The following is a 21,847-nucleotide window of genomic DNA, read 5'->3' on the forward strand; positions in this document are numbered from 1 at the left end:
GGTAATACCTTAATAGATTAATAAATACCTCCAAAACATCATATGACCCAACTTCCCCCTACGCAGCACCGGGCATGGCAGGTCACCAACAACCCTAACGAGCCCTCACCACTTTAACGATGCACAACACTTTCCATTGCTCAATAACTTCACCTGGAGGGGAAAGGAGGAAGAATGGGGAAGGAGAGTTTTTGGAAGACGGGGGGGGGGGGTAGGTACAGTTGAAGTCGGAAGTTTACATACACTTAGGTTGGAGTCATTAAAACTTGTTTGTCAACCACTCCACAAATTTCTTGTTAATAAACTATAGTTTTGTCAGTTAGGACATCTACTCTGCGCATGACAAGTAATTTTTTCAACAATTGTTTACAGACAGATTATTTCACTGTATCACAATTCCAGTGGGTCAGAAGTTTACATACACTAAGTTCACTGTGCCTTTAAACAGCTTGGAAAATTCCAGAAAATGATGTGGCTTTAGAAGCTTCTGATAGGCTAACTGACATCATGAGTCAATTGTAGGTCTACCTGTGGATGTATTTCAAGGCCTACCTTCAAACTCGGTGCCTCTTTGCTTGACATCATGGGAAAATCAAAAGAAATCAGACAAGACCTCAGAAAAAAGATTGTAGACCTCCACAAGTCTGGTTCATCCTTGGGAGCAATTTCCAAACACCTGAAGGTACCACCATGTGCAAACATTGGTTAGAAAGGTGCAAATCTATCCCAGAACAGCAGCAAAGGACCTTGTGAAGATGCTGGAAGAAACAGGTACAAAAGTATCTATATCCACAATAAAACGAGTCCTATATCAACATAACCTGAAAGGCCGCTCAGTAAGGAAGAAGCCACTGCTCCAAAACCGCCATAAAAAAGCCAGACTACGGATTGCAACTGCACATGGGGACAAAGATCGTACTTTTTGGAGAAATGTCCTCTGGTCTGATAAAACTGAAATAGAACTGTTTGGCCATAAAAGGGGGAGGCTTGCAAGCCGAAGAACACCATCCCAACCGTGAAGCACAGAGTGGCAGCATCATGTTGTGGGGGTGCTTTGCTGCAGGAGGGTGCCAACAAAATAGATGGCGTCATGAGGCAGGAAAATTATGTGGATATATTGAAGCAGCATCTCAAGACATCAGTCAGGATGATATACTTGGTCGCAAATGGGTCTTCCAAATGGACAATGACCCCAAGCATACTTCCAAAGTTGTGGCAAAATGGCTTAAGGACAACAAAGTCAAGGTATTGGAGTGGCCATCACAAAGCCCTGACCTCAATCGCATAGAACATTTGGGGGCAGAACTGAAAAAGCGTGTGCGAGCAAGGAGGCCTACAAACCTGACTAGGTTACACCAGCTCTGTCAGGAGGAATGGGCCAAAATTCACCCAACTTATTGTGGGAAGCTTGTGGAAGGCTACCCGAAACATTTGACCCAAGTACCAAATACTAATTGAGTGCATGTAAACTTCTGACCCAATGGGAATGTGATGAAAGAAATAAAAGCTGAAATAAATTATTCTTTCTACTATTATTCTGACATTTCACATTTTTTAAATGAAGTGGTGATCCTAACTGACCTAAGACAGAGCATTTTTACTAGGATTAAATGTCAGGAATTGTGAAAAACTGAGTTTAAATGTATTTGGCTAAGGTGTATGCAAAATTCCGACTTCAACTGTAAATGAATAGGGAATGGATGGAGAATGGGAGAGGAGGATATAGTGCTAGATAGAGTTAGCTATAGAGAGAAGATATACTGTAGGGTCAAATTGGTTGAGAGGGTCCCAATGTGCTCCTTCCCGTTTCCTTTATTACTAAACCTTCCAGTTTTGCTGATCTGAAGGGCCTATAAGTAGTGAAGGAGCTTGCACGGTCCACCATATTGTACGGAGCGAATTTGGACTGACTAAGTGTAAAGGACAGTAACCCAGTAGCAGCAAAGAATATGGTGCCACAGAATAGCAGGAGTGAGAGGGGGCCATGTCTAAACTAATGTGTACAGAAGGTCAAACAGGAAGGGTGGGAAGAATTTATCAATTCGAGGTGGGTGGCTTAGGTCCAGTAGAATAGGGGAAGTTGTAATTAGCAGTGTCATAGGGGCAGGTGTGGTGCTTGTGTGTGTCTGTCAAAGCAGGCTTTAAGACCATGCAGGCTGGAGTTCCAAATAATTTACTCCAAAATGTCAAGCCCCTTCCCCTGGACAACTACAATGCCTTTGGCAAGTATTCAGAGCCCTTAACTTTTTCCACAGTTTGTTACGTTACAGCCTTATTCTAAAATGGATTATATATGTATTTTCTCGAAGCAATCTACACACTACCTCATGACGAAATGAAAACATTATATGTATTAAAAATACAACAGAAATACATTATTTACATAAGTATTTCAGCCCTTTTGTTATGAGACTCGAAATGGAGCTCAGGTGCATCCTGTTTCCATTGATCATCCTTGAGATGTTTCTACAACTTGATTGGAGTCCACCTGCGTTAAATTCAATTGTTTGGACATGATTTGGAAAGGTACACACCTGTCTATATAAAAAAAAAAGTCCCACAGTTGACAGGTCATGTCAGAGCAAAAACCAAAGCCACGAGGTCGAAGGAATTGTCCGTAGAGCTACGAGACAGGATTGTGTCAAGGCACAGATCTGTAGAAGGGTACCAAACAATTTATGCAGAACTGAAGGTCCCCAAGAACACAGTGACCTCCATCATTCTTACACCGAGACTCTTCCTAGAGCTGGCTGCCCGGCCAAACTGAGCAATCGAGGGAGAAGGGCCTTGGTCAGGGAGGTGACAAAGAAACCGATGGTCAATCTGACAGAGCTCTAGAGTTCCTCTGTGGAGATGGGAGAACCTTCAAGAAGGACAACCATCTATGCAGCACTCCACCAATCAGGCCTTTACGGTCGTGGCCAGATGGAAGTCACTCCTTAGTAAAAAGCACATGGCAGCCCACTTCCAGTTTGTCAAAAGGCACCTAAAAACTCAGACCATGATAACTAACATTCTCTGGTCTGATGTAACCAATATTGAACTCTTTGGCCTGAATGCCAAGTGTCACACCTGGAGGAAACCTGGCACCATCCCTACGGTGAAGCATGGTGGTGGCAGCATCATGCTGTGGGGATGTTTTTCAACAGCAGGGACAAGGAGACTAGTCAGGATTGAGGGAAAGATGAACAGAGCAAAGTACAGAGAGTTCCTTGATGAAAACATGCTCCAGAGCGCTCAAGACCTCAGGCTGGGGCAAAGGTTCACCTTCCAACAGGACAAAAACCCTAAGCACACAGCCAAAACAATGCAGGAGTGGCTTCAGAACAAGTCTCTGAATGTCCTTGAGTGCCCAGCCAGAGCCCGAACTTGAACTCAATTGAACATCTCTGGAGAGACCTGAAAATAGCTGTGTTGCAACGCTCCCCATCCAACCTGACAAGAGCTTGAGAGGATCTGCAGAGATGAGAAAAACGCCCCAAATACAGGTTTGCCAAGCTTGTACCGTCATACCCAAGAAGATTCTATGCTGTAATCGCTGCCAAAGGTGCTTCAACAAAGTACTGAGTAAAGGGTCTGAATACAGTACTTATTTTTTTTAACTAAGCTAGCAAAGATTTCTAAAAACCTGCTGTTGCTTTGTCATTATGGGGTATTGTGTGTGTATAGTGATGAGGAAAAAAATACAAATTAATCCATTTTGGAAAAATTGCTGTAATGTAAGAAAATGTGGAAAAAGTCAAGGGGTCTGAATACTTTCCGAAGGCACTATATTACAATGGATCTATAAAGCACACATACATAAACACGAATACTTTCCCTGTCATGAAACACAAACAAGTCCTAAAATAAACATAAAACTCATGTCCAATTTCTGTGTATCAAAAATACTACTGTTAGCACACGAATCGAGGGTTCATAGTCCTACAAACCTCTTTCTTCCCAATCCCATTGGTATGAAGGTGAAACAGGGTAACTGGTACAACCCAGATGGTACAATAACTAACCAGCCTTACATTCACCCGTAGCCTCATGCATACCACCATCAATAACCCAAACTGGCAACCCCATCAAACCTGGCAACCCCATCCACAAAAAAATGTATACTAAAATCTTGCACGAAACAGACAGATGTCAGTGTTGTGGTCCACACCTCTCTAGTCCTCCTTTCTGTCCCTGGGAGGCTCTACTGTCCCAGTCTCACAACACAGCAGTGAAACTGGGCAGAACACAAATATACATGCACTCACACCTTCACAATTAACAGTCCTGGTGTTGTTATGGCACCAGGAAAGAATCCGTCACCACTGACGGACTCTTGACTGACTTCACTAATTTTTACAAGCTGGAGAATTAGGTAATTTGCTGTGCGCCGTTGGCAGATAGCTAGGCAGGTGGAGGTTTTTTCAGCTCTGGGACAAAGGGTCCTCACAGGTGTGTACGAGTGAGACTATTCCTTGTGTTATTTATGCCTCATATTATTATTCTATATTTCTCTGCATTGTTGGGAAGGGCACGTAAGTAAGCATTTCACTGTTAGTCTACGCCTGGTGTTTACAAAGCTTGTGACAAATACAATTTGATTTGAGACGCTGCGTCCCAAATGGCACCCAATTCCCTAGATAGTGCACTTCAAAAGAGAATGTCCAGGAACCGCATTCTAACTAAACAACCTCGTCTCCTCCTCCACCCCAATCATCTGCAAAAGTCAATTGTGAGTTTATATGTGCTCCCAGACACTGAAAACATCCCTGTTTCACAGCAAAATATTTCAACTGCGGGTGAAGATTTATGGCGAGATGGTAAAAACACACGCCGAACCTTGCGCGAGACTCCAAGAGTGCACTTCTTTATTTCCTGTGTAGCAGTATTCATTCAATAGCCTAGGTCTCAATTTCAGCTGTGAATGGACCTCATCTAGTTGGATTTGCCATAGTTGCCACAGAAAAGGTTTCCGTTTCCATTCCCCATCACAAGGGGATTTATGTTTCATTTAAGATAAAACCTCAACCCTGTTACAGTCAATCTCTGTTACATTATTGGCACTTACTATAGGTCTTGTTTTTCCCCTTGAGATGGGAAAACATGTTTTTTATGAAGTCAAACTATGACAGAATTTTAAAATTAATTGAAAATCCGTTTTTTTTTACTACTACCCAAAATGCACTATTTGTGGAATGACCCATATGATCCACACTGGCTCATTAGAGTCTAGTGTTGTGATTAATAGTTGTTGATTGAGAGGAGTATCCAGTATTCAGGCCAGCCTCTTCCTGTTCATTAGAGTGAAACTAACTCCCTGATCGCACTGCAGTCATTCAACTTGAATCTATAACATTACCCCGACGACCACCATCTATAAGTATTTTCTAGGTAAAGCTCCGCCTTAGCTCACTGGTCACCATAACACCCACCCGTAGCACGCACTCCAGCAGGTATATCTCTCTGGTCATCCCCAAAGCCAACACCTCCTTTGGCCGCCTTTCCTTCCAGTTTTCTGCTGCTAATGACTGGAACAAATTGCAAAAATCGCTGAAGTTGAAGACTTATATCTCCCTCACTAACTTTAATCATCAGCTATCTGAGCAGCTTACCGAACGCTGCAGCTGTACATAGCCCATCTGTAAATAGCCCATCCAACTACCTACCTCATCCCCATATTGTTTTTATTAACTTTTTTGCTCACCATATTTTTACTTGCACATCATCATCTGCACATCTATCACTCCAGTGTTAATTTGCTAAATTGTAAGTACTTCGCTACCATGGCCTATTTATTCCCTTACTCCATTTGCACACACTGTATATAGATTTTTCTATTGTGTTATTGACTGTACTTTTGTTTATCCATGTGCAACTGTGCTGTTGTTTTTGCCGCACTGCTTTGCGTTATCTTGGCCAGGTCGCAGTTGTAAATGAGAACTTGTTCTCAACTGGCCTACCTGGTTAAATAAAGGTGAAATAAAAATGATTTTAAAAAGAGGCATTAATAACAATGGGGTTCCATGTGTGTGTCTTATCTAACCCTGGTTGAATCACACATGGCACCCTATTCCCTGTAATTGCTCTGGGCTCTGCTAAAAAGTAGTGCACTATATAGGGAATAGGATGCCTTGAGACACAGCCCATGAAACACGCAGGCAATGACATGCATTGAGTTCCCCTAGTCATAAATCACCATCAAACACAATGGAATCAACTTACATAATGGCATGCAGGGTAATCTAACCGTTAAACTAACACACCACAATGGGTATGTGTATGAGGTTATCTGCAAACAAGCATGCAGGAGATTTGCTGTGTCACCATGCGAGGCGGTCAGAGCAATCATGTGATGTTAAGGACATTGACATTGTACTCAAAAATGGAAAAGAAAACCGGCAGAAAATTCTTAACAGGACAGATTGCTGACAGATAGAATGTAAATACATGAATATTCATATCTAGGCATATTTTCTGCTGACATTAAATGAATACTCATATTTATTTCAAGTTAATTGGTAACAAAAAATAACTTCAAACCTTCTATGGAAGGTACTGTGTTTGTGATGGAGGAGCAAAATGTGGCAGGGTGACGTGTACAGCACAGCGCATGGTAGCATTGTGGCAGTCACTGTGCCCGGTGCATTACAGTAGGTGCGATGTCAGAAACGTTACCGTACCTCACTCTCGTTACACTCGGAAGGGGTGTCGCCGTGAACGGCCATCTGGTAGCGTGCGTACAGCGCTGCCGACTGCTCATAGGTCGCCATGAACTGAGGATCATCATCATTGACGGGCACTAGCCTCACCTTCGGAGAGGATGGTGAAAGAAGAAGTGGAGGGATGGATAAAGTCAACATTGTTTGTCGAGAGTGGGGACAGCGAAGGGGGAAAGACAAACGGCGAAGAAGAATGAGGACATACAGAATGGAGTTGGGGTTTAGGAGGGAGAATGAAGAGGAGGAAGGCATGGTAGTGGTTTGCAGGGGGGGTGGACAGACAATAGGGGAACCAAGCAATAAGTGGGGAGGGTTTAGACAATGCCGCATAAGCAGTTTAGCACTATAAAAAGGTTCTACTGAAGCAATTCAGACTCCCAGTTCAAAGTTTTTTTGATTCTTTTTTTTTTTTTTTTGCTGCTCGGGTTCTGAATTGAGATGAGTCAGGCCAATCAAGATTCCAACCATAGAATTAACAACAAACCATAACTAAGAATTCTGGGAGAGTGAGTCCAGTGGTGGTTACTGCCTGGAGATGAGGGATCCAGGGACCCTGAAGATGAGGCTAGTGTACCACCCCCACGTCACGGTTGACGACGAACCCTCAACGAGAAAGACAGGGCACTAGAGGTTGAATGGAGATCTAAGATATGAGATTCAAGGACCAACAGGCATCCACATTCCACACACACTCACATTCAGATAGGGATCTACACACTCACTTTTACTCTTGTATACATCCAGATATGAGAAAATAGCAATGTCCCAAGTGGTGTGAGATTTACACAGATAAAAATCAGGCTGAGGTATAGTATAGCTCCAGCCTTCGAGACAGAATGTCTGGTGAGAACCGCAGAGCGGAGACAATCCTCCAAGTGTGTCAAGTGCCAGCATGGGCAAAAACGACAAACGAATGCTAACACTGAATTTTAAGGGGATGCTTCAGTTCAACAACTGCGACTGGTTGGGGAATGGAATAAAAACAAACGAGCAGGAGTGATGGGCACAGAGGGAGTGGAAGACTGATGAAGGAAAGAGGAAGAGGATGGGAATGAATACCTGACTGCCACCGTATTCAAACAGCTAGAGGTAGCATCCCAAATGGCACCCTATTCCCTACATAGTGCACTACTTGGTTCTGGTCAAAAGTAGTGCACTAGGTACAGAATAGGGTGCTATTTAGGACACAACCAGAAACTAAAGACCCAATTAGACTGAGGCACCTGTAGAAACACTGCCTTCAACCTCCTCCGTGTATGGGAACATTTCCCCCTGCGAGCGAACAACAGATCACATGCACACACATTCAGACATCCACAAACATGTAAGCGTGCGCACACAGACACACACACTCCCCTAATCCTGAGTCCTTCATTCACTTTCTCCCTTTCATGCATACCCATACCACAGGAGGTTGGTGAAGCCTTAATTGGGTAGGATAGACTCGTGGTAATGGCTGGAGCATTATTAGTGGAATGATACTAAATAAATGGATTCCATGTGTTTGATGCCCTTCCACTAGCCCCTTTCCAGCCATTATTATGAGCCGTCCTCCCCTCAGCAGCCTCCACTGACCCACAGTCACACTTTCAATTTTTTCTTCTCTCCATACTAACCACTTCCATAGCCAGATAGTGATTATGTAACTTGCTCTTTCATGTCACGTAATTCCACGTTCTCGCCATTTCCCGCCACTACTCTATCAAATGTCTCCATTCTCTTTCACTTAGCACCCCATTCACTTTCATCTGTATCATCTTAGTTGCCTGATGACAGATTTCACACAAACATTGGTCAGAGATACTTCGCTCACATTGGAGAGAGACTGATTATACTATTTGGCAAACTCCAGATAACAATTACATCTGTCGGTTCAAGATGTTCACCCAATGTTGACAAGATGCTCCTGATGATGTTTTAATGTTGTTTGTTTTCATAGAAATCATGTTATGAAGCCAAAGACAAATTTCCACATCGTGTTTTATAATAAAGACAATTGAATTTACTCTCAACACTGTTCACTCTGTTTTGATATCAAAAGCACCTCTTAACCCTCACTTCCCCCTGTGCCCCTTGAGCAGGTTGACCTGCTGACCCCTGACCTGGCTCTCGGTGGGCTTGTCTGGAGGGTCGTGGTGAATGGCCATCTGGTAGAGTTTGTACACCTGGTAGGAGGCGTCGAAAGAGGCTTTGAACTGAGAACTGGGGGGGTTGGAGCGCACTAGCCTCACCTTCAAAAGAGGGACGGGCAGAGAAGGGTTAAGACAAAAATAAAGAGACAGGCATTTCAATAGGACACAGAACGATAAGTGGAGACAAATCCACACAGAGGGTACACATCACATTCACATAGTAAATCAGGGGGAGAAAAAAATGTATTTAAAAAAAGTATGAAAGAAACAGAATGGAGGGTAAACGGAATGTCTCTTCCTCTACTAACTCTGTCCGTCACTTACGGGTACTAGCAAACTAAGGCAAATCCTTTGAGTGTTACATTTCTCATTTTCAAGCATGCCACATCAGGCTTTAAACCATCTAAGCCGTTTTCCTCCTTTAAGGTAGGCCCTTGTGAACACTTTTAAGAAGATGTTTTGTATTAAGCATTCTATATTCCACGTGTGTGGGGACAGGATACGCCAAGGTGAGCCTTTATTATACATCTTGAAAAAAGGTATTTGCCTGAATGATTAACACAGTAAAACAGCATTGAGAAGTCATATTGGGTGGGAGTTATTTACAATGCAGTTTTCTATTACCACAACCACAGGTGTTGGTGCTACACCCAAGCAGTGAGGTTGATTAAGGAGGAGGACGTGTTTGTGTCCATCTCCATGGAGACAAGCAGAGTGACAGGTGAGAGCATGACAAAAGAGAACAAATAGGGTAAATACCACAAGTGTTTGTCATCATGTTTAACAGAAACATCATTTAAAGACCTTACCTGGGTTGATCTCCTGAAAAACCAAAGAGATCACTCAAACATGACCTGTGTGTGTGTGTGTGTGTGTGTACCTCTTATAAACCCCATTTCCAGTGCTTCACCATGTCATGTCAAGCTACAGTAGGGGAGGATTAGAACCAGTTTTAAACTGGCCCAAAAGTCAGGCAGCCAGGCCTTAGAGCGTTGGATAAAGCATAACCACTAGTGTTGAGAATGTGAGAATTCAACTTTCATAATCCCCCCGGCTTCATTTTAATTAAATATCTTTGTTTTTAAGCTTTTGTTGGCCAACATGCCCCTGCCATTTGAATAGTAGCCTGCGAGGGAATTTAACCCAAGGTTTGTTTGAGTTGGACATGCACAGGGCTCTCATATGACTGCTTGGTACACGCATTGTATATTCAAACAAAGATGTTGGGCCTTTTACGTAAAAGATAATAGTAAGTAAGGCCTCTTTAATTTACTTTTAAAACTCCAGATCTTTTGATACGCCGAAATAGTTTTATTGAGCCAACACCACAATGGATAGTTTGGTGAAAACGCAACGCTCTCATAACAATCGAATGAGATGGCACCGACAGACTAACACCAAACCATTCCAATAATGCCACTTAATTAAAATGGAGAGATATTGGCCTTCAAAAGCCCCTGTAAGACGATACGCTGTCCCACATGTGGAACTCTGTGTGAGCCCAAATCCTGTTCTCTTTGATAAAAAAACGAGCAGAAGAGATACTCGCCGACTAAAGAATGTGTCTGATAAACAGAGAAGGCCAATGGCTAAACAAGAGCAACGTGTGAGAGGAGAGTGGGTTTTAACTAAAAGATAATAAATAATAGGAAGGCATATTGAGCGAGACAGAAAAACAGGTTGGTGTTATACGCTTCCCTTTGGGGAAGGGGGGGCTGTCAATCGTGTGGCCACACTGACCCCTGGTGGTGGCAAGGGCACAAGCATGTGTTCCAACCTGACCCTCCAGACATCTCATCTATGTCATTCACTAAAAGCCACTAGTTTTACTGTAAAACACTAAGGGTTGTGGATGAGAACAGGGTTGTGGTTAAAGGAAAAGGCTTTACTACGATTCCCACAGTCTCAATGTATCTATCAATACAAGGAAAGGGGCCTTACCTATAGTCAGGGGCCCCTTACCCTCGATCACCTCTCCTCTCAATGTCTCTTTCATTGGGGGCATATGTACATGGTTCTCTCCTCCTCCCGGTCCTTTCCTAATGATCGTCTGACTCCATCACTCAGGCGGTCTGACATGTTTAACAGTTGTGCTGGTGATGAAGTGGAGCTGGAGTGTTGTTAATTGCATTCGTGTAAACACCCAAAATATCCTTGCGGTCCAAGACCTTCAGTTTTCCCCCTGTAGCTCCACAGCTTACTCAACAAATCTGAACGGGGGTGTATTTGGTGATATGAAACGTTCTGATAGAAAGTTGTCGATAGAAATAGAATAAATAGAGCAGACTTGCACGATCCCTATTCTACATGACAGGCAGTCAGATCTGCTCGACTCAATTCACTTCTAATTCTGAATGTTCTGGTATATTTGATCATCCTGAACAGGCTCCTGCTGTCTTAGAGTCCTGCTGAAGACTAAGACTCCCAAAGTCATAAAGAGTGGTGTGGATGGCAAAAAACAGATTCAATTATCTCCATATCATCAGAATCCTAAACATCCCAATTCCTAGCATTGATTGCAGCCCATCGGCATGCTTTAGGCCTACAAACTCGTGTTTCAAACACATGCGCCATTCAATCATCTTAACTTGCCAAACAATAAATTAACCTTCAAATTGGGTGGCTCGACCTTGTGTACATCCACTTAAGGAAATTGAATGAGTAAACATCACAGCCAATGGAAGTAATCTAATCAGCTAAGATGAGCTGATTGGGAGAGGAGTCTGATGGGTGCTCAGTGCCAGTCAGGGAATGAATAGCTCGTCTCAAGGTCTGGCTTAATCAAAAGCTGACATCACTCTAGACTACCAACCTCAGCGAAAGTCAAGAGGATGGACCAAAACTTCACCTTATACTGGAAAGGGACATTTTTTTCTCTGGGCTTGTGCTCCAAATGGCACTATATTCCCTTCATAGTGCACTACTTTTGACCAGGGCCCATAGAGCTTTGGTCAAAAGTAATACACTATAGGTTATGGGGAATAGGGTGCCATTTGGGATGAAGCCCTGCCTGCAGTACATCCCAGAGCCAAAAGTAGATTTACATCTCTTAAACAATGCAGAGCTCTGCACAGTCATTTGAATGTGATTACTTGGGGTAACCTGACCCAGTGTGTGTAGTCAGGCTACCATTTGGTTGAGTTTGTGCCGTGAAGTGCTGGATTTTCCACTTGAGTTCTGGCCGTACCATTCTCCCCACAGGCACGCATGGTGAAGTCACTGGGTTAGGGAAGCAGATAGAGGCCGCTCTCTGGCCGGGTCTGAAGATAGATCCTTTGGAAGTGGATAGATGTAAAGCAAATAGAGGAAACTCACCTAAAGCCACTGGAAGGCTAGGTGGCGCCATCACTGTATTACTTACACCCATCCGGTTCCTTCAGATCTGTAGACATTGAATGAGTAGGGGCTAGGAAGTAGTTGTAAACCTGAACCCCTCTCTTGCTTACCTCGAGGTGGTGCAGAGGACTATCGGGCAGAGATTCGTTGATGAACTCCTCCAGGGCTTTGGGTTGGTTGAGCTGGACGGGCGTGGCGGGGTTAGAGGTCACAGAGGCCGGGACTCCACCCCCCACCTGTCTCTTCTGCTCCTTCTGCAGCCGGCGCGCCTTCCTCAGTTCTTTGGCTTTCCTACACAACGGCCTACCGGGGTCCGCTCCTACCCCTGAATGGGAGGAGAGAGATGGAGAAGAGGGGGATGGAGAGAGGGAGAAAAATAGGAAGAGAACGAGAGGGTGGGAGGGAGAGAATAAATACTATTGTTAGAAATTAGAATGGTATGGATGGGAGCGCAAGTTTCCTTTCCAAGGGTGCAAGAACTTCAGGATGTTAAGACACCACATCGGAACCCTTTTTCACTCCAAAAACAACCTTGGGGTATGGCATTTCCAAAACTGTTCAATGTAAAAGAAATGCGAAAAAGAGCTTGAGGGGGGGGGGGGGGGAAGAGTACTAAATTACAGCCTTATGGAACAGGAGAACAAGTTTCCCCTTTGTGCAAGACTTCTGCATGAGGTTTATTAACACAGTAGTGTGGGAGTGAGAAAGATGTGGTTACTTTTAAACGATGTTGCCATTGATGAGGAGTCCCACATTTGGGGATATTTTGTGGGTGAGAGGCCATGTTTCCAGTGGCTTTGCTCCCGTCAGGGGAAGTCGGATTGCCTTGTTTGCTTTAGCATAGCCTCCACACGCATGCGCCCACACGCACACAAAAAAAACAGATCTACATGGATGTTGTTTTCTATTTTTTCCCCCTTCCTCAATACTCTTTACATGACATCACCGCACGAGAACCTATAAAACAGCATGGGTTGTGTTTGTTGACTGCAAGTGATTTCTTGGCTTTTTGTGGACACCTTTGGTTTCAAATGAAGGCGTATCAACTTAGGAGATGGAAGGTCCTCTGCCTCTGGGGAGTTCCCAATCGAATGACGAAGATCATGACCGTATATGACTGTGTGTATGTGCTGGATGGTTTGGACAGAGCTGCAGGTTCTGATGGGAAACAGTGGTCAGCGTTCCAGCATGTCAGTAGCTGCTCCACACATCAGAGTACTGGACCTTAGGCAGAGGTGTGTGTCTGTTGCTGACATCAGAGGGAGCACACTACAATCACAAGAGCAGTGTCTTTAGAGACAAACATACAAACCAGGCTGATACAGCTTAAACATGATAGGAGAACATAGTACTGTAAGGAAAATGGATCTTCTTCCAGACCTACTACTAAAGGTGATACACACACAAACCTCATTCTTTACAGAGGAGTCTGTTGCATCTACATGACAGAGGACCGAGACAAACAGACGGACTACTCTGTTGACTTGACGCACGCATATATTGCGCAATGCAGCTCCAGTAACTCCATCCCTCCCCACCTGGCCTTCTGCAAGCGTCCACCAAAACCACCCTCTTGATTGGCGAACGTCATATCGGAGACCCGCAGGAGGAGAGGGCAAGGAGTAGTGTCAGGAACCAGAACCAGGGTCATATTCACTAGTCATCAAACGGAAGAAAAACAACAAACAAGGACTACCTAAAAACGTGTCCAATCAGAAAAATAGTTTATTTTCTGTTGCAAAGCATTTTACTAACTAATATGGCCCTGTATCAAAACTGGGCGGAACGATCCTCAGCCTTCAGCATAGACCTACACATACTAACTAATGTCTCTACATACTATGAACTGTACACTCCTGTCAATATCTATATGGGTGGTATTTTGACATGAGGGCTACACACTTTTCTGTAAATCACTCATTGCGGTAAGAGTTGTGAGCTTATCTGAACTCTGAATCAGGGCCCCAAGAGACCATAGATAAATCCTTGTCACGGTTGATTTTGCAGTTGTCTGGGTGCTAATGCTACGGGTCAGGTTGAGTGATTCTGTGTCTAGACTCTAGACAATAGACACCAAGTTACGAGATAGATAGACAAAGTGAGACGGAGAGAGAGCGTGAGAAAGCTAGCAAGCAAGAAAAAGAGGGAGGGAAGATCTGAATTGCATACTCCTCGTATCCTCTCTCCTCAAAATCCCATTGGATGAGAAAGCTAGAGGTCCATCCCATCTGACCTTCTCCTCTAATGGGTTTTGAGAAGGAGGCGGAGATAGTGGCGAGAGGACGCGAGGCAGTGGAGGCTCCTCAGAGGAGGAATGGAAGGACCATCCACTGTGAATTTCATACAAATTGTAAAACATTTACAAATGTATAGTTTTTAGATGAAACTATACTAAATATATTCACGTCACCAAATAATTGATTAAAACACTTTTGCAATGAAAGTCTACAATAGCTTCAACAGAACTCTGTAGGGTAGCACCATGGTGTAGCCAATCCAATTCACATTCTCCCACAGAGACAAACAGAAAAGGACATGTGTCTCAGTCAGAGGACTGAGGAGAGAGCATTACCTCCTTCCCTTGTATATCTTCACATTCTCTCCATATCCTGTGACTAAAGAGAGAATGTTCCCGAGCAGGAGTGACAGCACGGTCAAATGGTTTCCCTCCAAATAAGTATAAACTAAACAGTCAGGGCAAGATGGAGCGGTCACATAACAGGTTCTGGCCTCTGTTCAGACTGAACACTGACTGATCCAAACACATAGCAGGGTTCTACACTTTTTTTTACTGCTACAAATTTGTTCACATGATTTTGTCGCAGCAATGATTAATGAAAAATAAATATATAATTGATCATGACCTGGGCCCACTCACAAAAAAAGCTTAAAATATTTTTTTTTAAATAAGTTTAAGATAATTTGTAAGTGCAATTCCTAAAACATTTCTTCTTAAAGCAGGATTTTCTTATGAACTTCTTAACTATATTTTTAAGATCATGATTGTTGCTAAGCAATGAGCTAGCTAGTAAGGGCAATCCTGTTAGCATATTTCTTACTGATCTAACAAATATACTTGGATTAAAAACAATCAATACTGAAACTTTGAGATGAAGTTTAATTGCTTTCATTAGCTTATTTTCCTCACTTCCTTGAGTTTAAGACGAGGGTTGAGCCATGTTGGAATTAAGAACATTTCCAAGAAATCAAATAACTTGATTTTTGAAGAATCGTATTAAGCATATGCATATCAACATGCAAGGTCCAGCAAACATAAGCACCATCGCTTGATAAATAGTGCATAAACAATTTTAAAGGATTGCATGAATAACTGTGTAATTATATATTTTTTAAAGTATAGTTATTTGTTTAGATAGAGTAAAGGATATGTTTTGTATAATCCTACAAATTCCTAGGAAAAAAAATGTAGGTCCATAGCCTAGTTTTGTTTCCCTTACAATAAAAACAGTCTAATTCATTTGATCACCTTTATTTTTAGAATTAGATTAGTAATAGAGTTCTAGTCATGAATAAAGTCCAGTTACAGCTTTTGACAAAGTAGAAATGAAAAAGATAAGTCAGCCAGGTGCACAGGTGAAATTATTTGCTGCATTCTTAAACAAAAGCACCAGTGCATGAATTGCATAAATAAATAGCATCTTGTAATATGTTAGTTTTTGCTTAGTAGCCAGAGCAATGCTGCCGCGGGAGGTGTCATGTGCCGAATGCATGGACAGCACGGATATTCTTGGAAAAAGTGAAAATAGAGCTGCACCTCTTGAATTATGAGTGTTATTTGACAAAAGGTAATAGAAACGGCAGAATATGTGCCTTCTGATACTACAGTGCATAAAGGAAAGTATTCAGACCCCTTGACTTTTTCCACATTTTGTTACGTCACAACCTTATTCTAAAATGGGTTAAATAAAAGATCAATCTACACAACTTTTTTATTTAGCAAATGTATTCAAATAAAACGAAAGACATTTACATAAGTACTCAGACCCTTTACTCAACTTTGTTGAAGCACAATTGGTCGTGAATACAGTCTTCTTGGGTATGACGCTACAAGCTTGACACCTGTATTTGGGGAGTTTTTCCCATTCTTCTCTGCAGATCCTCTCAAGCTCTGTCAGGTTGGATGGGAAGTGTCGCTGCACAGCTATTTTCAGGTCTCTCCAGAGATGTTCAATCGAGTTAAAGTCCGGGCTCTGGCTGGGCCACTCAAGGACATTTAGAGACTTGTCCCGAAGCCACTCTTGCGTTGTCTTGGCTGTGTGCTTAGGGTCGTTGCCCTGTTGGAAGGGATGGTGACTGGTTTCCTCCAGACGTGATGATTGGTATTCAGGCCAAAGAGTTCAATCTTAGTTTCATCAGACCAGAGAATCTTGTTTCTCATGGTCTGAGAGTCCTTTAGGTGCCTTTGGCAAACTCCAAATCGGCTGTCTGAGGAGTGGCTTCCGTCTGGCCACTACCATAAAGGCCCGATATACAACTATCTCTGCAGCACTCCACCTATCTGGAAGGTTCTCCCATCTCCAGAGGAACTCTGGAGCTCTGTCAGAGTGACCATCGGGTTCTTGATCACCTCCCTGACCAAGGCCCTTCTCCCCCGATTGCTCAGTTTGGCTGGGCGGACAGCTCTAGGAAGAGTCTTGGTGGTTCCAAACTGCTTCCAATTAAAGAAGGATGGAGGCCACTTCAATGCTGCAGCAAATCCTTAGACCTCATGGCTTGGGTTTTGCTCTGACACGCACTGTCAACTGTGGGAACTTATATAGACAGATGTGTGTTTTGTGTGCTCAATTTCAAGTCTCATAGCAAAGGGTCTGAATACTTAGGTAAATAAGGTATATTTTTTATTAATACATTTGCAAACATTTAAAAAAAATCAGTTTCTGCTTTGTCAATACGGGGTATTGTGTGTAGATTGAGGATTGTTTTTTTTATACATTTTAGAAAAAGCCTGTAGCGTAAAAAAATAAATAAATGGAAATCAAGGGGTCTGAATACTTTCCAAATACATTGTATATAGAGTTCAAAATGTTTACCTGCATGTGACTGAGGGAGGGTTTGATAAAGTGATTATCCTTTCCCTGTAAATTACAAAATGAGCCCTCTTGAAGATGATCTCTTCATATACAATTTTACAACTGACAATATTGTCCGTCAGATTATTTACAACTTAAATCTTGTCTATAGGCTAACTCTTATTATGCGTGAAATTAGTTTGGATATAGTTGATGGGCAGGCATAATTTTTTCTCCCTGCTCATAAAGTTCGATAGAGTCAAGGATATGTTTTGCATTAAAGGCCTAGTGCAACATTTAGCATATTTTAATTTCCCTTAAAATAAAGTTGATTAGTAATAGAATTACAGTAAATAAAACAGTCCCATAACAGCCTATCTTTAAATGAAATTGTGAAGGTGAATGATTGTTGCCCATTCATCTATTTGTCATTCATTCAGTGAGGAGAGAGAGGGACGAATTAGCGCCCGGCTGGGTACCAACGTCCTACAGCATATTGTCTTGGTGGGTTAAGTTAGGAATATGTGTGAGAAAAAAAAGAAAAGAAAAAAAAAACACTGGTAAAATGTTCAAAATACTTCACTGTTTGTGATTTCAAAATTCTGACAAATGAGCAATGTAAAATACAACCATTTAGGAAAAGCCAGGGAATGAGCAGGACATCGTTTATTCGTTTGGGGGGGGAAAATGAAGCGTCAGTGGCCGTTGGCCTATGACGGTTCTAGTATTAAATAAAAGTACAAAGATAAAGAAATAAAAATAATTAAAACAAAACTAGAACCAGTAATGCTTTCCTTGACTTTTCCTAAATACGACTATGTAACACACTGCCGTTGTTAGAATCTTAATATCACACACAGAACTGGAGTAATAACCAGTTTAAGGAGGGCATGTGATCATCTTGAATGGTTTTCCCATTGCCTCTCCTCCGAAACAGTAAGGCCTACACTGCTCCCTCTTCCGACAGATGAGAGTGCAGTGCCCAGTTGATAATTACCCAGACAATTGCCTCAAACCGTACGGAACTAATTTCACACGTTAGATTAAATAAATAAGTAAAGTATGATGGGGAGAATTGAGCGCGGGGGAGGGAAGAATGCATAATTATGTTCACCAATTATGAATCAAGAACAAGGCGAGTCATTCCATTGTAGTCGTGGCCAAAAATTGAGAATGACAAATATTAATTTCCACAAAGTTTGCTGCTTCAGTGTCTTTAGATATTTGTCAGATGTTACTATGGAATACTGAAGTATAATTACAAGCATTTCATAAGTGTCAAAGGCTTTTATTGACAATTACATGAAGTTGATGCAAAGAGTCAATATTTGCAGTGTTGACCCTTCTTTTTCAAGACCTCTGCAATCCTCCCTGGCATGCTGTCAATTAACTTCTGGGCCACATCCTGACTGATGGCAGCCCATTCTTGCATAATCAATGCTTGGAGTTTGTCAGAGTTTGTGGGTTTTTGGTTGTCCAACCGCCTCTTGAGGATTGACCACAAGTTCTCAATGGGATTAAGGTCTGGGGAGTTTCCTGGCCATGGACCCAAAATATCAATGTTTTGTTCCCCGAGCCACTTAGTTATCACTGTTGCCTTATGGCAAGGTGCTCCATCATGCTGGAAAAGGCATTGTTTGTCACCAAACTGTTCCTGTATGGTTGGGAGAAGTTGCTATCGGAGGATGTGTTGGTACCATTCTTTATTCATGGATGTGATCTTAGGCAAAATTGTGAGTGAGCCCACTCCCTTGGCTGAGAAGCAACCCCACACATGAATGGTCTGATGATGCTTTACTGTTGGCATGACACAGGACAAATGTTAGCGCTCACCTTGTCTTCTCCGAACAAATTGGGAAGGGGATTCAGAGAAAATGACTTTACCCCAGTCCTCAGCAGTCCAATCCCTGTACCTTTTGCAGAAGATCAGTCTGTCCCTGATGTTTTTCCTGGAGAGAAGTGGCTTCTTTGCTGCCCTTCTTGACACCAGGCCATCCTCCAAAAGTCTTCACCTCACTGTGCGTGTAGATGCACTCACACCTGCCTGCTGCCATTCCTGAGCAAGCTCTGTACTGGTGGTGCCCCGATCCCGCAGCTGAATCAACTTTAGGAGACGGTCCTGGCGCTTGCTGGACTTTCTTGGGCGCCCTGAAGCCTTCTTCACAACAATTGAACCACTCTCCTTGAAGATCAGATAAATGGTTGATTTAGGTGCAATCTTACTGGCTGCAATATCCTTGCCTGTGAAGCCCTTTTTGTGCAAAGCAATGATGACGGCACGTGTTTCCTTGCAGGTAAACGTGGTTGACAGAGGAAGAACAATGATTCCAAGCACCACCCTCCTTTTGAAGCTTTCAGTCTGTTAGCATGACAGAGTGATCTCCAGCCTTGTCCTCGTCAACACTCACACCTGTGTTAACTAGAGAATCACTGACTTGATGTCAGCTGTTCCTTTTGTGGCAGGGCTGAAATGCAGTGGAAATGTTTTTTGGGGATTCAGTTCATTTGCATGGCAAAGAGAGAGTTTGCAATTAATTGCAATTCATCTGATCACTCTTCATAACATTCTAGAGTATATGCAAATTGCCATCATACAAACTGCTGTTTCAGACTTTGTGAAAATTAATATTTGTGTCATTCTCAACTTTTGGCCATAACTGTATTTATCCATTCTAATTATAGGCCTAATCTTAAAATGGTTTGCACCCTAAATCAGTTCACCGAATCAAAGCAGTCTTATCAGCTCTACTCTACTTGGAGTACTCCGTCCTACTTGGAGTAGGCTTCACAGCGAGAGCGTGCATAATCTTACATGCTGAAAGGCTTTCAATATCTGGGAAAATACCCACATCAGGCAGCAGGTGCGAGTGTCTGAGAATGAGGTGATGAGGCTTGTGGAACCTTATGTTGGCAAGGGGAGCAATGTCACCATGGACAATTTCTTCACTTCACCGTCATTGGCGAACAAGTTGGTTGCAAAGAAAACAAGTCTGACCGGCACCATGAACAAAGTGAGACGGGAGCTCCCACCCTCTGCCCAAAATAAGGCACCTGCACAGCAACGGTGTTGAAAAATGACAAAACACAGGGACAAAAGAAAACCTGATACTATTAAGCACAACAAACAAAAAGGTATGTAGTGTGTAAAGCAAGTGAAAGTTCTGAAAGTTTTGTCAAGGGATAACAGCTGAAGGAAATCCAACTGATGCCATTGCATGACGATGCACACAAGCACGAGCTGACAATAATTGACTGACTGCTGTCATATCAGCACTTATATTCATTATAATACCATTATTGCTTTTGTGCAGTTTCACTACTTATCAAGGCCACTTGTCGCTTATGTTTATGATACTTTTGTTTTTATCATTTGACCGCTCGTCTTCTGACTTTGTGTCATAGTGGTTGGGGTATTTTTTTATGTTAGTGTTATAAAAATAAGCTGTTACCATGTTCCAACCCATATGCTTTCTGTTTCATAGTTGTAACAAAGGCACTCCATTACATTTTTTAATAATTTATATATATGATTTGGATAGATTTACTGTATCAGCAAAGACAAGAGACTTCAAAAGTACAAAATCTATTTGTTGCAGATTTCAAATTACCATGGTTTTAATTTCGGCAAAATCCTCTAGAGGGGAGAATCTGAAAAAAACAAATTCTTGGACTGAATTTCCCCATTTAAAAAAAAAAAAATGTTTTGGTTACCCTTTATTCAGTTGTGTTTGGCTAGCGGTGTTTCTGTACCGAACTTGTGATAGTTTTCAAAACTAATGGCCACTGGATTACTGCAAATAAGCATGATTCTTCCAGGAAGGCATAGGCAGCTTTGTAGTTAATTTTTAATTGCCTTTCCATCTACCGGGTAGATTCTACCCGATAGGTCATCATTAGAGTCGCTAACGGCTACACAACGTGGTAGACATATAGGCCCTAAGAGCACCGCAGGGCATGACATTCAGGTAAATTTGCCAGAGCCAACTGAAAGCTACTGGTCCAAATGAAAAAAAATACCAGCCTGGGACAAGATCTGACAGGAAAGCGAATGACGCGTGCATAATTTCAATATCTGGTGATTTTATCTTTCATTTGCGAACCGAGCAAGTAGCCTATACAGGGTTCATACAGACATTGGCAAGTCAAACTCAGACTTAACTTACATTTTTATTTCAAGGACCTACAGTTGAAGTCGAAAGTTTACATACACTTAGATTGGAGTCATTAAAACTCGTTTTTCAACTACTCCACAAATTTCTTGTTAACAAACTGTAGTTTTGAGGAGTCCGTTAGGACATTTACTTTGCGCATGACAAGTCATTTTTCCAACAATTGTTTACAGATTATTTCACTGTATCACAATTCCAGTGGGTCAGAACTTTACATACACTAAGTTGACTGTGCCTTTAACTTCTCTGGGATATGTGGGACACTAACGTCCCACTTGGCCCAAAGCCAGTAAAAATGCAGAGCGCCAAATTCAAACAAATTACTATAAAAATCAAACTCTCATGAAATCACACATGAAAGATACCAAATTAAAAACTACACTGGTTGTGAATCCAGCCAACATGTCAGAATTCAAATAGGCTTTTCGGCGAAAGCAAACGATGCTATTCTCTGAGGATAGCAACAGAGTAAACAAAGA

The 21,847-nt window shown here is 42.3% G+C and overlaps 1 protein-coding gene across 3 annotated transcripts in view; it reads right to left on the bottom strand.

Moving 5' to 3' along the window:
* The window catches only part of LOC120017473 (arginyl-tRNA--protein transferase 1), a 174,332-nt gene that overhangs the window by 119,340 nt on the left and 33,145 nt on the right, over positions 1-21,847 (bottom strand). The window contains exons 6-7 of one of the 3 annotated variants that reach the window (XM_038960241.1): positions 12,280-12,494; positions 6,663-6,791 (exon numbers count right to left, since the gene is read on the bottom strand). In XM_038960241.1, coding sequence (XP_038816169.1) covers positions 6,663-6,791; positions 12,280-12,494 — 344 coding nt within the window. Of the gene's footprint in view, positions 1-6,662; positions 6,792-8,803; positions 8,933-12,279; positions 12,495-21,847 lie in introns of all 3 variants that reach the window. The other 2 variants (XM_038960240.1, XM_038960242.1) reach the window with 2 other exon arrangements.

Source organism: Salvelinus namaycush, chromosome 22, assembly GCF_016432855.1.
Source record: "Salvelinus namaycush isolate Seneca chromosome 22, SaNama_1.0, whole genome shotgun sequence".
NCBI lineage: Eukaryota > Metazoa > Chordata > Actinopteri > Salmoniformes > Salmonidae > Salvelinus > Salvelinus namaycush.